The sequence below is a fragment of the Garra rufa genome, chromosome 18 (assembly GCF_049309525.1).
Source record: "Garra rufa chromosome 18, GarRuf1.0, whole genome shotgun sequence".
Classification (NCBI taxonomy): Eukaryota; Metazoa; Chordata; class Actinopteri; order Cypriniformes; family Cyprinidae; genus Garra; species Garra rufa.
The window spans coordinates 22,662,950-22,676,022 of record NC_133378.1 but is presented as its reverse complement, the minus strand read 5'-3'; the positions used below and the strand labels follow the sequence as shown (position 1 = coordinate 22,676,022).

The 13,073-nt window shown below is 37.8% G+C and overlaps 1 protein-coding gene across 1 annotated transcript in view; it reads left to right on the top strand.

Annotated features, from left to right (window-relative positions):
- The window catches only part of LOC141290894 (sterile alpha motif domain-containing protein 11-like), a 74,713-nt gene that overhangs the window by 16,062 nt on the left and 45,578 nt on the right, over positions 1-13,073 (top strand). The window contains exon 3 of the mRNA XM_073823038.1: positions 2,575-2,747. Within this exon, the coding sequence (XP_073679139.1) occupies positions 2,575-2,747 (173 nt within the window). The remainder of the gene's footprint in view (positions 1-2,574; positions 2,748-13,073) is intronic.

Genomic DNA, 13,073 nt, shown 5'->3' with positions numbered 1-13,073 from the left:
CTTTTAATGTATGCCACTTGAGAGAATCCAGAGGGGCTGCACCTGTTTGCCTCTTGGCTAGTCTCTCCACCTCCTGCCCCGGCCTGCCACTCACGCCTCGGCTCCTGTGGGATGCTCTGCATATGTGTATGCGCGCGTGCAAGCTTTGGGTGTGGAGGAAGGATAGCTGCAGGGCTCGGCAAAGTTTGACAGAGAACGAGATGCAAGCATGCTCACGCATACACACACACACACACACACACACACACACACACACACACACACACACACACACACACACACACACACACACACTCACACACACACACATACACACATACACCACCCATTCACACAAACAGACTTTTCAGTTGAAGTTTTTCAAAGCTATATCCATTCCTCTGGATCTCTGAACACTCCTGTAGGGGAGATTGGGGTAAGCTATGGTGCTTTTTAATTTTCTGCTATGAACTGAAAGAAAGTATCTATAAGGTATAGCCATAAGAATAAGTCTTGTAAGACTTATTGCCCCACATTAGGGGTAAAGCTGTCATGTCAAAGAGTAAATGTAATTAATTTGGGTGTTTCAATATGACTGTACGTTTTAGGATGCACAAAATAATTTTCATAAACCAGGTTCATAAAGGTTTAATTACTAATATTTGAATGTTGAATTTTCAACATTGTGTAGTCCTGTTCATAATAGGATTTCATAATAGTATTTGCATTTGGAAACACAACACTATTAACTGAGTCACTGGCACTGTTTACATTTTGAGAAAAGTGCTTTATTTAGGTTAATATATATATATTTTTTTTTTCAAATAATTGAGTCAAAAGTTTTTCAACAGTAAAAGTTGTAATGTTTTTTTTTTTTTTTTTTTTTTTTTAAGAAGTCACCAAGCCTGCATTTATTTGATCTAAATTATAGGAAAAAACAGTAAAATCTGAAATATTTTTGTTTTCTGTTTGAAAATATTTTAAAATGTAATTTATTCCTGTGATTTCAAAGTAGAACTTTTAGCATCATTACTCCAGTCCTCATAAAAACATTGTATTTTTATTTTTATTATTATATTGAAAACAATTGATTTGTGGAATTTTTTCAGGTTTCTTTGACAAATAGAAAGTTCAGAAGAACAGCATATATCTAAAATAGAAGTCTTTTGTAACATTAAAAATGTCTTTATCATCACTTTCGTGATCCTGAAAATCCTGAAAAAAATGTACTCAACTAAATATTGATAATAATAATAATAAATAAATACAAATTTTAACAGAAAATCAGCATATTACAATGATTTCTGAAGGATCATGTGACTCTGAGGACTGGAGTAATGATGCAAAAATTCTGCTTTAAAATGACAGGAATAAATTACATTTTAAAATATTTTCAAACAGAACACAGTTATTTTAAATAGTAAAAATATTTCAGAATTGTACTGTTTTTGCTGTACTTTGGATTAAATAAATGTAGTCTCGGTGAGCAGAAAAGCCTTTCATGTACATGTATTTTTATGTATGTTTCTTGCCCTTTTCCCATGTGCATCTCTCACTCACAAGTAGCATGAATAAATATATGGTCACGTGGCAAAAATTGTGTACATTTTCTTTAGTTTATGATTTTGAGGCAACACCGCCTACCCCTCTATTCCATCCGTTTCGCCTCTGTTTTTTTCTTCACTTTCTTAATCTTCTCTTTTTCCCTTCAAATCCTCTCTCACTCCCTCTCTGTTCACTCATGGATAGAGATAGAGGCACAGAAATCTGCACTGACCCCTTCAGGTCACATTAAAGGTCGCCCAGCTTCACACACTAAACCCTGAGGGCCTCTCATCCCCTTCATCCTTCGCTGTCTTTAGATGTCTGATGCGGATAGAGGGAAAGAGGAAGAGAAGGAATCACTATCACGTCTCGTTCGCTCACCCATCCTCCATCACTGGTCTCGTGGATCAATGGTCTTTCTCTCTGCAAGGCTCTCTCCGACTGAGTTTTGCTGTTTTTCAGGGAGTTCAGTGTGTTGTGCATTTCCTTCGTTAGTTCCTCATGATTCGTGACCTGTGATTTATGATTCATCATTTATGAGATTCGTGATTCAGATGCAGCTGCGTTAAATGTATATGAACTGTGAGGCTGATCTACAGTATGTGGTCATATGACAGCAGGAGAAACAATCACCATTGTGTCATTTATCCCAGATGCTTCGGATTAAAGTGTCAGCTAAATTAGGGGTTTTCAAACTTTTTGATGCCTCTGATATCAGACTCATTCATTTATTTATGTTTTTACACTGTTTTCTTGAACTTTTGTGGCACTGGGTCCCCTAGACACCCCAGTTGCTTTAAATCTAGGTATGTGCAGAAAACTCTAGCCTTTTATGAATCACATTACTTGAATGCAAATGCGAAAAACGTAATTAATATGACTGTAATCCATTCAAATGTGTTTTATCAGCCTAAAAAGAATTGAAACCTCAACCAGTGTGTGACGGATCGGGAACATTAGCCATTTCTCTGTACCGCAGCTCAAGCCAGTAAAATCAGAGAAGGCTGTTCCCAGAGTCTCAGTCTGTCTGTCCCCTCTGTGCTCCTGCAGAACCGTGGGCGACTGGCAGAGAAACGCACCATCCCCTTGCCGCCAACACGGGTGCCCAAAAAGGAGCTGGCCTCCGTTTTCAGCAGTGACGACAGTGAGGGCAGCGAGCGGGCCAGCGGAGATCATGCAGACATCAAACAGGAAGAGCTGCATTACACTATCATGAGAAAGAGGTGAGAACTTGTTGTGTATTTGTGTGTGTGTGAGTGTGTATGTGTTAGTGTGTGGGTGGGCAAAAAGTTGAGTGCCAGTGCCAGGGATTGATACATCAACCATGATCTGCCGGAAAACGGTTAGCCATATCAGACATCAGTATAGCACCAAAGAGTTTTAAACAACCCTTAGGTCTTTACCCTCATAGCCCCTTATTTTGACACACACGTCCTCTCTAACACACGCAAACACGCTCATTTATTTTCTGGCAGATGCTACAGACACACGCAGGATGTGCCAACAAAATGCCCATGCTTGTGAGCCCACAGGATACATACACAGAAATAAACACGGCCTTCTCATGAAACGTATGAAAAGTGATATTGTTGATGAGGTATTTGCAGTCATGGCAACTTACTTGATGGCGTAGATCTCAGAACGGTCTGATTCGTTTCCTCTGTGTTAAAATTAAATTAAACACCTTTAATATTTCAGCATGTCCCTTAACCGCATGCATGATTGTATTTTAGTTGTAGCTCTTGTTAAAGGCTGTGGAAAGCAAGAAAGTGAGTGGTCAACATAGGCTAAAAGGCCGTTCAAATCAAGTTTTAATAATCGTTTTAATAATCATTTTAATAATCGACAGAGAAACAGTGGCATTGAAATCTCATTTAGAATGTTTTTTATTTTTTTTTTAAGCTGATGAACGATAAGAACATTCTTAGCCAATCAGATTTCGAAGAGTTTGGGCATTTAAAACAGCAGATGACATAACTGCAATACCTATGGACGCTAATATAGTTATCGATAAACCTAGCTTTAGTTATCGTTCTTGGTGTGAACAGGCCTTAACACCTGTTAAAAGGGTCATGAACTGAGAAATCAAAATTCCCTTGATCTTTTGACATATAAGAGGTCTTTGTACTGGAAAAAACATCTTGTAAGTTTCAGAACTCAAAACTTTCTTGTTAGTCTAAAAACAGCTTATATTGAAGCCAGTCTGCCAAAACAACAGGTTGTTGAATGTACAACTCTGATGTAATAGTGTGGCTAAACATCACCTCCGCAGAAGATTATCAACGCCTGCTTCTACATCGCTGCCTGTTAATCCCTGCCACTGATTCGCTCATGTATTGTAAATATCGAGAGTCAAGCGAAGGTCTATGCTAAATGATAAAGCTGGTTCCGAAGACATCAAGATGTAAGAAGTTGTGAAAAAACACAGTCTTTGCATTGCAACATTAGGAAAGAGTGGATGAACTTTATTTTTAATGAAGATCCAGATCACATCAGTAAGAACTTGGTCCTTTGTTCACTTAATTTCACCGCGGATTCATTATAAACAATGCAGGATTTTCAAAGATTGAAACTAAAAAAGTGATGCTGTGCCGACTATATTGGATCCGACAGTAATCAAACCACACAAGTGTGAAAAAAAGTTGATTACGTAGTCACTATTGCTTTGTCTGTTTTTACAGATCATTTGATATGAGTATTTATGCATTTTTTTAACCTAAAACACAGCAGTATTCGTCTATGAAGGATGTAGGCTGTCAAACTTACACAACTGTTAGCCAATCATACCAGTGGTTGTTTACTTTAGAGTCTACAATCCATCACGCCTATTCAAACTGAGTGTTCTGATAAGGGGGGTTTAAAAAAGGACAGAAAATAGCCTTTTACTTCTATATTATGTTTTTGATGTAAAAATGTTGGTAATAATGTAAATGGACCTCAGAGAACTGTACAAAATAATTAAAAAAGGCGGTTCATGATCACTTTAACACCTGTTAAGTTATATATTTGTCCTCGCATCACTTTTTATCACTAACTAGGTATTAGCAAGTTTCGAGGCTACAGTAAACAGAACTCATTAGCATTTAAAGAAACATGAACCAAAACGGCTTGATCTGAACAGAGCTGATTTTGCCATGGTAAAAAAAGTTTTACGCTACCATCGAGAAATTTTAAACAATATATGTTATAGACTTCATTAAGACCCTAAAGAATCATATCAACTTTTGGAAAATAGGCATCTGATGACCCCTTTAAGTTTATTTTAATATTCATAAGTTGCATGCATTAAAAGAGGGCTGAAAAATCTTTTTCAAAACCTTGTAAACTATTTAGGCAGTAACTTACTCTAAACACAAATATATCACTTTTTAATTATGCAAAGCATTTTGTTGATACTTTCTAGTTTTTTGTTTTAATAAAATCAACCATGCTTTCTGGGGTTGCGGTCTCTGTGAAGTATATGTGCAATGCTGCCTTAGAATTCAGCCTAAATGAAGCAGCACAATTAAGTTTCCCATTATTTGGACCAGTCTTAATATTTGCTTTCCACGAAAAATAAAACCCATCCAGCGATGTGCTACAAGTTCCACATCTCCGTCTCCAATCAGTGCGAGGGAAATGAAGGAATTCAGTGTTCATTAAATCTTCATGAGCTGTGTTTGGCCTCCCTCCTATCTGGCGCACAAGCCTGAAGAAGCTTATGAGCCTGCGGTCGGTGCAGCAGTGAGCTAAGAGCAGTGGCTGAAGCGAACGGTTTTTCCGCCAGCGTTTTCGCTCTGTCTAAATGCATTACAGGTGATAACTAGCCAGCAGATGTCAGCCCTGGCAGGTGAGTCTGGGGAACCACATTTTTGTCAGACCATCTCTGCTTCTACTAAAGAACTTGTTGAAAAGCTCGGCCTTGAGGTTCTGATCTATTATTAAGTATTCTTTAATCACTAGAGCACGCCTTTCAAAGCTAGCTGTTGCTTTTTAGACTGCAGGCTTTCTGTCTTCCGAGGGTCTTTAGGTGATTTTTCACTCACGTTTTTTGAATTGAAGTGTCAGCAGTAGTTTCGCCGGTGCTTGCAGTGAGAGCTTGTGTTGGCGGCGTCTGCACGCGCTGTTGTGGATAGTTAAATCTCCAGGAAGCTTCAGTGCTTCTAATGAGAAGAGAACGAGAAGACAATATTCTCTTTTCTCATTAGCCACTCGGCTCTTGCTAAAAATGTCTTGGTTAGCCCTAGCTCCTGTCAGGCTTTCTTAGAGCAAACGCCAATGCGTATAGCGATGATTTGACTTATTTAGTTGCCTTTTTGTTTAACACCTCTTTTCCCGTGAAGATGTGCCGTAATAGCTGTAGCTGTGACTTTTTTCCTTGCAGTTAATGGCGAATGAATTCCAATGGTTGAGTCATTTGAGTATAAGAGGCTTGGGTTTATGCCCATTGGTGTTAAGCGGTAAATTTGGGTCATTACACAGCACTGTTGGGATATCATTCTCAAGACAGCCTATACGTCCATATGAGGTCGTGCCCTCATCCAACAAAGGCAGGTCATAGCTGGATCAGTCCATTTTGTTGAGCCCTACAAGCTAACACAGGATGCTAGCTAGCCGTCATACTCATAAAAGACATCCCTGGCCAAAACTGAGTGATTTGAGAGTGCATCTGCTGTGCTGTGCATTGAAAACACCACAAGCATATCTTGAATATGATTATGTTGTGCAATAAAGAAGGGCTCCGAGTTCTTACCTTGGAGCGGATCAGCCCTGAATGCCCAGGTACAAACCTAAGCCCTCATCTGCAAGACTTTCTTGGTCGCTTCCTTCACTCAACCCCCAAGCCGCTGGCAGCCACTTACCCTGTGACACCAAGGATGGCACCAGGAACCAGAACCGGCACGCTAAACTTATTACAGTGATCTCCCCCCCAACACTTCAGACGCCCGTGTGTGAAGATGCTAATGAATTTAAAGAACACTTATGACTAATATCTAGGGCTTTTACCCTGTTAAAGGCGGCGGACTGCGAGGAGCCATGTCTCTCCTCTGTTCCGGGGCCGCTCACCTCACCCATACTTTACTCAGATGAGGATCTGACCGAAAGAGATAATGGGATGTTCAATCTATGAAATTCAATTTCCATTGAGCTGGACTGGGTAAGTGAGTTGTGGAGGGGTCTTAACAAATTGGATTTAGTCAATGGATGGTGAAGTATGGGGAATTCTTTTTTGCGTTTGATCGTATTTACGCCTCATCATTGCCGTTTATATTAGTGTTGTGGTAGAGTGTGCATAGCGTTTCTTCAGTCCAAATGTATCTGCTAAAATGTACAGTATACAAAGGGGTCCCAAAAGCATGAGAGCGCTATTGTTTAATATTTTATAATGCAGATTATATTATCAGTTTAACATATTGAACAAAAAGTTGCATTTAAATGAATTTCAGAATGTCTCATTATGTGTTTTTTCAATTTTTTTTAATGACGGTAGAAGTTTAGCGACTTGATTTTAGATGATCCAAAGAGCTTCTTATGCTTCAATGGAGACAAGAATGTCTGACCATTTGTACAAAGAAGTTCAGTGTCACAATTTACTTAAATAGGGATGAATCTGATGTTATGATATATATATATATATATATATATATATATATATATATATATTATTATTATTATTTATTTATTTATTTATTTTTTATTTTTTTGGGTAACACTTTACAATAAGGTAAGAAACAACGAACAATACATTTATTACAGTATTAATTAATCTTTGTTAATGTTAGTTAATGAAAATACAGTTGTTCATTGTTCGTTAATACTAATTCACAGTGCATTAACTAATGTTAACAAACACAACTTGTGATTTTAATAATGCAGTAGTAAATGTTAAAATTAACATTACAATTAATAAATGCTGTTGAAGTATTCAACAACACGTCCGTGCACAAATGTGTTGTTACTGTTTTAAAGCCATTTGAATAAATGCCTTTAATATTTTTTCACACAACTTGAGTGGCTTGGATTTAAGAGTATTGTTCATTTTTAGATCATGTTATCTAAACTAGTTAACTATTGTTAAGTAATGTTAACCTATTGTAAAATGGTACCATTTTTTTGTTATGATGTTTCTTCTGTTTTACACTTTTTTTTTTTTAAATTCTAAAATTTTATTTCCAGGTTTTTGAATAAGATTTTCAATCCCAGATTTTCTGTGCAGACTCAGACTTCTGGTAATGTCATGCCCAAAGATATATAAAAAAAAATAGTTCAATTTTAGATGCGGTCCGACGAATATACATTTGTGCAATACTGCGCATTTAGTTTTCAAAGGATTTCCAGCCACTGCCGTGAGAAAAGCCGGTATACTTTGACACCTTAAAGAAGACTCCCTATATCTTTTAACCAGATTAATGTTAATGGCCAGCAGGTTTATAGGTGATTAGTCCTCAGTCATCCTGTATCCTGCAGGCATACAGACCTTTCTTTTTTAGAAAACAAGCTGTGCTTAGGCTGAAGCGCAGCGCTTGGCTTAGTCTTTTATATTCTTAGTGATTTCACATGTGGAGGTTGAGGGTCTTCGGGTTAGGATGCACTAGAATGAGTCCAAATACCATTTTGAATAACAAGTTTGGTTTTATAATCTTTGAAATGCAAGTAAAATCGTTTGATGAAGACGACGGCATGCGTCGACTGGCCTCCTGAAAACGCTTACGCCTTCTGCTTTAGCAATAAAATTTGCAAGTATGAGATGTTTGTCATAGTATTAGTCTTCAAGGTCATGCCAATCATTTCCTGAAGCCTACCTGTGCTCAGTCAGGTGTGTCAACACCAGGGCTTTGAGAAATGCTGACTGCTTGTCTGGGTCATTACTGAGTAACCATCATGGATTATATAAGATAGTATACTTACTCAGAGGACAACCTGCTAAGAAAAGCCTCCAAAAAAGACTGCCCATCCTATATAATCTAATATATTAACGCTAATGTAGCGGTGAAGCCAAATTTGTTTTCGAATTGTTTTAAACTACCGTCCATTTAGCGGTTGATTTGCTTAGGAAACTCTGACGATTTTTGTTGATTTTTCTTATTTACAACCTATGGAACAAAACTAAGTGCAGAAACATAAGTGGATTAGATGAATCAGGGGAGGAGGAGGCAGGTTGATTCCAGAATGGTGGACCCTCCCCTTGAGCACGAGGGACAGGGAAAGGAAATAAATCAGACAACTGTTGCACCTGTCTGGATAGAAATACTGTCTGTCTTCCCCCGGGTTTCTGCGGCCTCTTCAGAGAAGGGCCTGACCTGTCTGTGTTTAGCATTAGACCAGCAAGTTTGTCCAGCAAGGCGTGCCGTCCTCTTCCCTGGTGGCTGTCTGGACCTGAATGTAAGCACTCGGCTAGCCAGAAGTGGAAATCAGCTGGTCCAAACCTCAGGACTGAAGCCAACCCAAACCAGCGTCTTTAGCGCACTCTGACTGGCCAGGCTCTTAAAATGCTGGTATGTACAGTCAAGGGCATTTTCATTTGACACTTAAACTGTTTTTATGCATTATAATATTGTTGAGTGCCTCAACACTGGGTATTTTTGTTAATTTTATTCTGATAAACAACAGACACATGTTATACATTTACAGGAATGGCTAGTAGCCTGGTTGTGATTAATTTTCCTTTAAAGGTTTCTGCGCTTGCGAAGACATTCGGCTGATGATGAAAAGCCTCGTGCGTGAAATGGTTTAGGTTAACCTGTTTTTGTTTGGCTGGTTTTGGTACACTCACACAGGTTTAATAAAATTCAATCATTTGTGTGGTCCCCCGGAGGAAATGATGTGTACTTTTAAAAAGTTTACTTTAAATCATGTGACCATGTGCGCCATTCATTCATTTCTGTTTTGTTAAAACATTTCCCTGCGCAGTTCTGGAGTGTTGCGCGACACACTGCTGGGAAGGGGACGTGATGCTGTAGGATTCCTGGAAAGAACCTTCTCTTAAGGCAATAATTAGTGGTTGGGTTCCAGTTCTGGAACTTTTAGAATGTCCAGGGCTCTTCCCAAGGAACAGCTGTAGGCTGAGTGTTCTACAGTTTACTATTTTCAGGAAAAATCGTCGTTTAAAGCCCTGTTTTTAAAAAGCGGGCAGATGCGTCCTGCTATGTACGCTATAACAATTTGTTAATTTTGACCCACTCTTTCTAAATACATAGGGCTGGAATTTAGTCCAAAAAACAACATTTATAACTAAATGCATCACTTTAAAACACATTCATTTTAATGCATCTTTTTACACATATTTTAAAACTTTTTACCATATCGACGCAATTTTTTTTTTTAATTACTTGTTTTTTTCCCCATTAATTAATGTAATCTTAAAATCATCTGTCATTTCCTTAAGACTTTGAACAGTTTTGGTGTGAAACATATTTTGTCAGACTTGGTGTGAATTGTTCTGTAGCTGTTGTTGATTCTGTGAAGATTTTCAGTCATCCAGGTGATTGCATGTAGGCCTGTCGCAATAATCAATATATCGACTTACCGCACAATATATGTTAAATGACCTCAATAATATTTGATGACGCAATATATTACCCATTATATTTTTATAAAAGCTTCATTGCAGCTTCTCGTCCATAACGTGGTGTAGTCATGAGGTGCTAGTTCAAATCTATTTATCAAAATTATTCTAGAAGAAAAGTTTCATCTGCAGATATGGCCTTGTTTAGGCATCTGTGCCTTTGTGCATACGGACATCTGACTGCTAAGTGGGGATTGTGTTTTTCGTCAATAGCGTAAACCCTTAATTTACAGAGAAAATAAGGTCAGGAAAAAGTCTGTAGATGGAAAATTCTCCATCCAAGCTCTTTGTGCAATTTTCTTTCTTCTACTTGTCACTTTGCACTTTTTGTTCAAGTTTATTTAGTTTTTTTTAAGGTATCTAATATTTTAAGATCATTAATTTCCATGATCTTAATATTCTTTTGTTGTCATTTGAAAGTATGTAGCCCTTCTTGCATTATTATGCTGTTATATTATAATTATATATTCAGTGGCATAAAATGGTCTTAAAATGACAGTAATATCACTTATTGCAATTATTTCTGGGGCAATGTATCGCACAACAAAAAGTTATCATGACAGACCTAATTGGATGGGATATTAAAACAATACAATTGCTTTGAATGTAACTGTAGACCACTTATTTCAATTACTTTGGTATAAGCATTTGCTTAGAAGTAAATGTATCGCGTTGAACGCGCACCTCATCTCACTGCCTGTCAAGCCAGCGTAAATAGTTAAAACGTTGAAGATGTTTTAATCAGGTGTTGTTTTCCTGTTAGCATCTCCTTTGATTGGTTTTGCTTCAACCACATGAGTTAATCAATGTCATTAATGTCACATCTACAGAGGGCAGCTGTCTTTAAACAGACGTTACACCGCATATCACAGCTCTCAGGCTTTTTCCGCTGTTCGCTTTTTCTAATTATCCAACAGCGCAACGTTCAATGTGGCGAAATAATATTTTGTTTCACTTCTACTTTTCTGGGTTCCCGCATGCTTATCGACCTCCCATCAGCTTTTATAAGGCAGGAACAACAGGAAAGCTCAGGAGAACGCACTGCGCTCTCATTTATTTATGTATCTATTTCGATATTTATTTATTGCTCTCCTCGCTAGCTGAGGCCTGGCTGCTCGGTCTGAGTGTGAGCAGAATAACAACAGAGAAAAAAAAAACAGAGAGAAATATTGATTTTTCTTTTTTTTTTTCAAAGTTTTGATTTTTCTTGCTGCTGTAGCGTTTTTTTTACTGGTTTTACTGGACAGTATGTAAGTGGACTCTTTAGAATGATTGTTTAGTAAAAGTAATTGTGAAATTCTCAATTTTGTGCCACGGTTGGCCTTTTTTTTTTTTTTTACAGTGCCAGTTCATAGTGCAAAACGTCTGTCACTTTCTGTAAAAAGGAGGCATCCTCTCCACATGCCTTCCCACTTTCTGCTTGGCACCGCTTTGTGTGTGTGTGTCAGGGTGAGACTATCAGCGCTGTGTTCAGTAATGGTGTAAGCCCTGGCGTCAGGATGCCCAGTCTGCCAGCTCTCAGTGTGACCTCTATATCTGGCGCCAGCTCTCGTCTCCCGTGTCACTGCAGGGGCACTTGCGCTGCCACTATTTCCCTTCCCGACGCTCTCGCTGCCATGAGGAACACCACGTCTGTCCAATGGCCTTTTGAGCTGCCTTAAATTGAAGTCAGTTCACAGATACCTGCCTTTAAATGGATACTTTTCATTCAGTTGTCATTTTTTGAATGCTAAAAAGTAAGCATTTTCTTAAAGGAACAGTGCTCTCAAAAATCAAGATCAGTCATTATTTACTCACTGTCGTTAATGTTCAGTTGCAGTAAGAATGAATGGGAATTAGAGGCTTGAAGCTTGAAAAAAATTATCAACGTAGTCCATACGACTTGTATACCCGATTGCATCTGTTTAGTTATTCTGTTCGGTTCACGAAACCCATTTGAATGATTCGTTCGCTGATCCAGTTCAGCTTATTGAATCAGTGATTCGGTCGTGGTAGTTCTTCAGCAGATCTCACTGGAGGGGAAGATTATCGGTGAATAATTTTCATTTTTGGACTGAACTATTCCTTTAAATCCCTTACACAGCTACCTATAGCAGGACTTTATCCCTTTAGCAGCATTTGAATCTCAGTTCAGAGTCAAGCAGAGCTCTGTGCAGGTGTGCAGCTGGTTTTCTCCACATTCAACCACAAACCCTACTCCTAGGCCCTAGTGCTCCTATATCAGACGCATGTCAAGAACAGATGGAAGTGCTTTCAGCTCTGCATGTGAGTGCTGTGGTGAGGAAATGTGTCTGCTACCAGCAACAACACACAGTTGATGCAAAAACCCATATCTTTCTGGCATCGGAAAGATGTTTTGCTGTTCGTTGCGGTGTCACAGATTTTCATTTCGTTGTAAAGCACTGACTCCGAAACTGCATTGAATGCTTCTGATTCATTTTTTGACACTTCCCAAATATGGTATTTATAAAAAATTCAAGTATAACTCAATAGACAAGTATGTCTGTCATGTATATATTCGCTTTCCTGGAGCCACAGGGGCTGAGTGGTGGTTCCAAAATTTATATCATGGTAAAGGGATGTATTTTACAGTATATTCAAAATATAAAATATTGTTTTGTTTTATAGTAAAAATATTAAATTTGCTAGAAATTCAAAGTTCAGTTTTTATACATTAAATAAACATAGAATCGTCAACATATTTTGTGAATCAAATACTTCAGAACAATAAAAAATGTAAACTATAATTGGCCAAGAGCCAAACTCAGTGAACAATAAATAAATTATATATGAAAAGTTCTTTTGCAAAAATGGATAACTAAAAACTACAAATTTGAAAATCATGTTTTTTCATCGTGTATTCCAATTATTCTCAATCAAACTGCAGTTGGGTTATGATTTTTGAAAAATTATTTTGGGTCAAAATTATCGATTTTTCTTTTATGTCAAAAATCATTAGGATATTAAGTAAATATGTTCCATGAAAATATTTTGTAAATTTCCT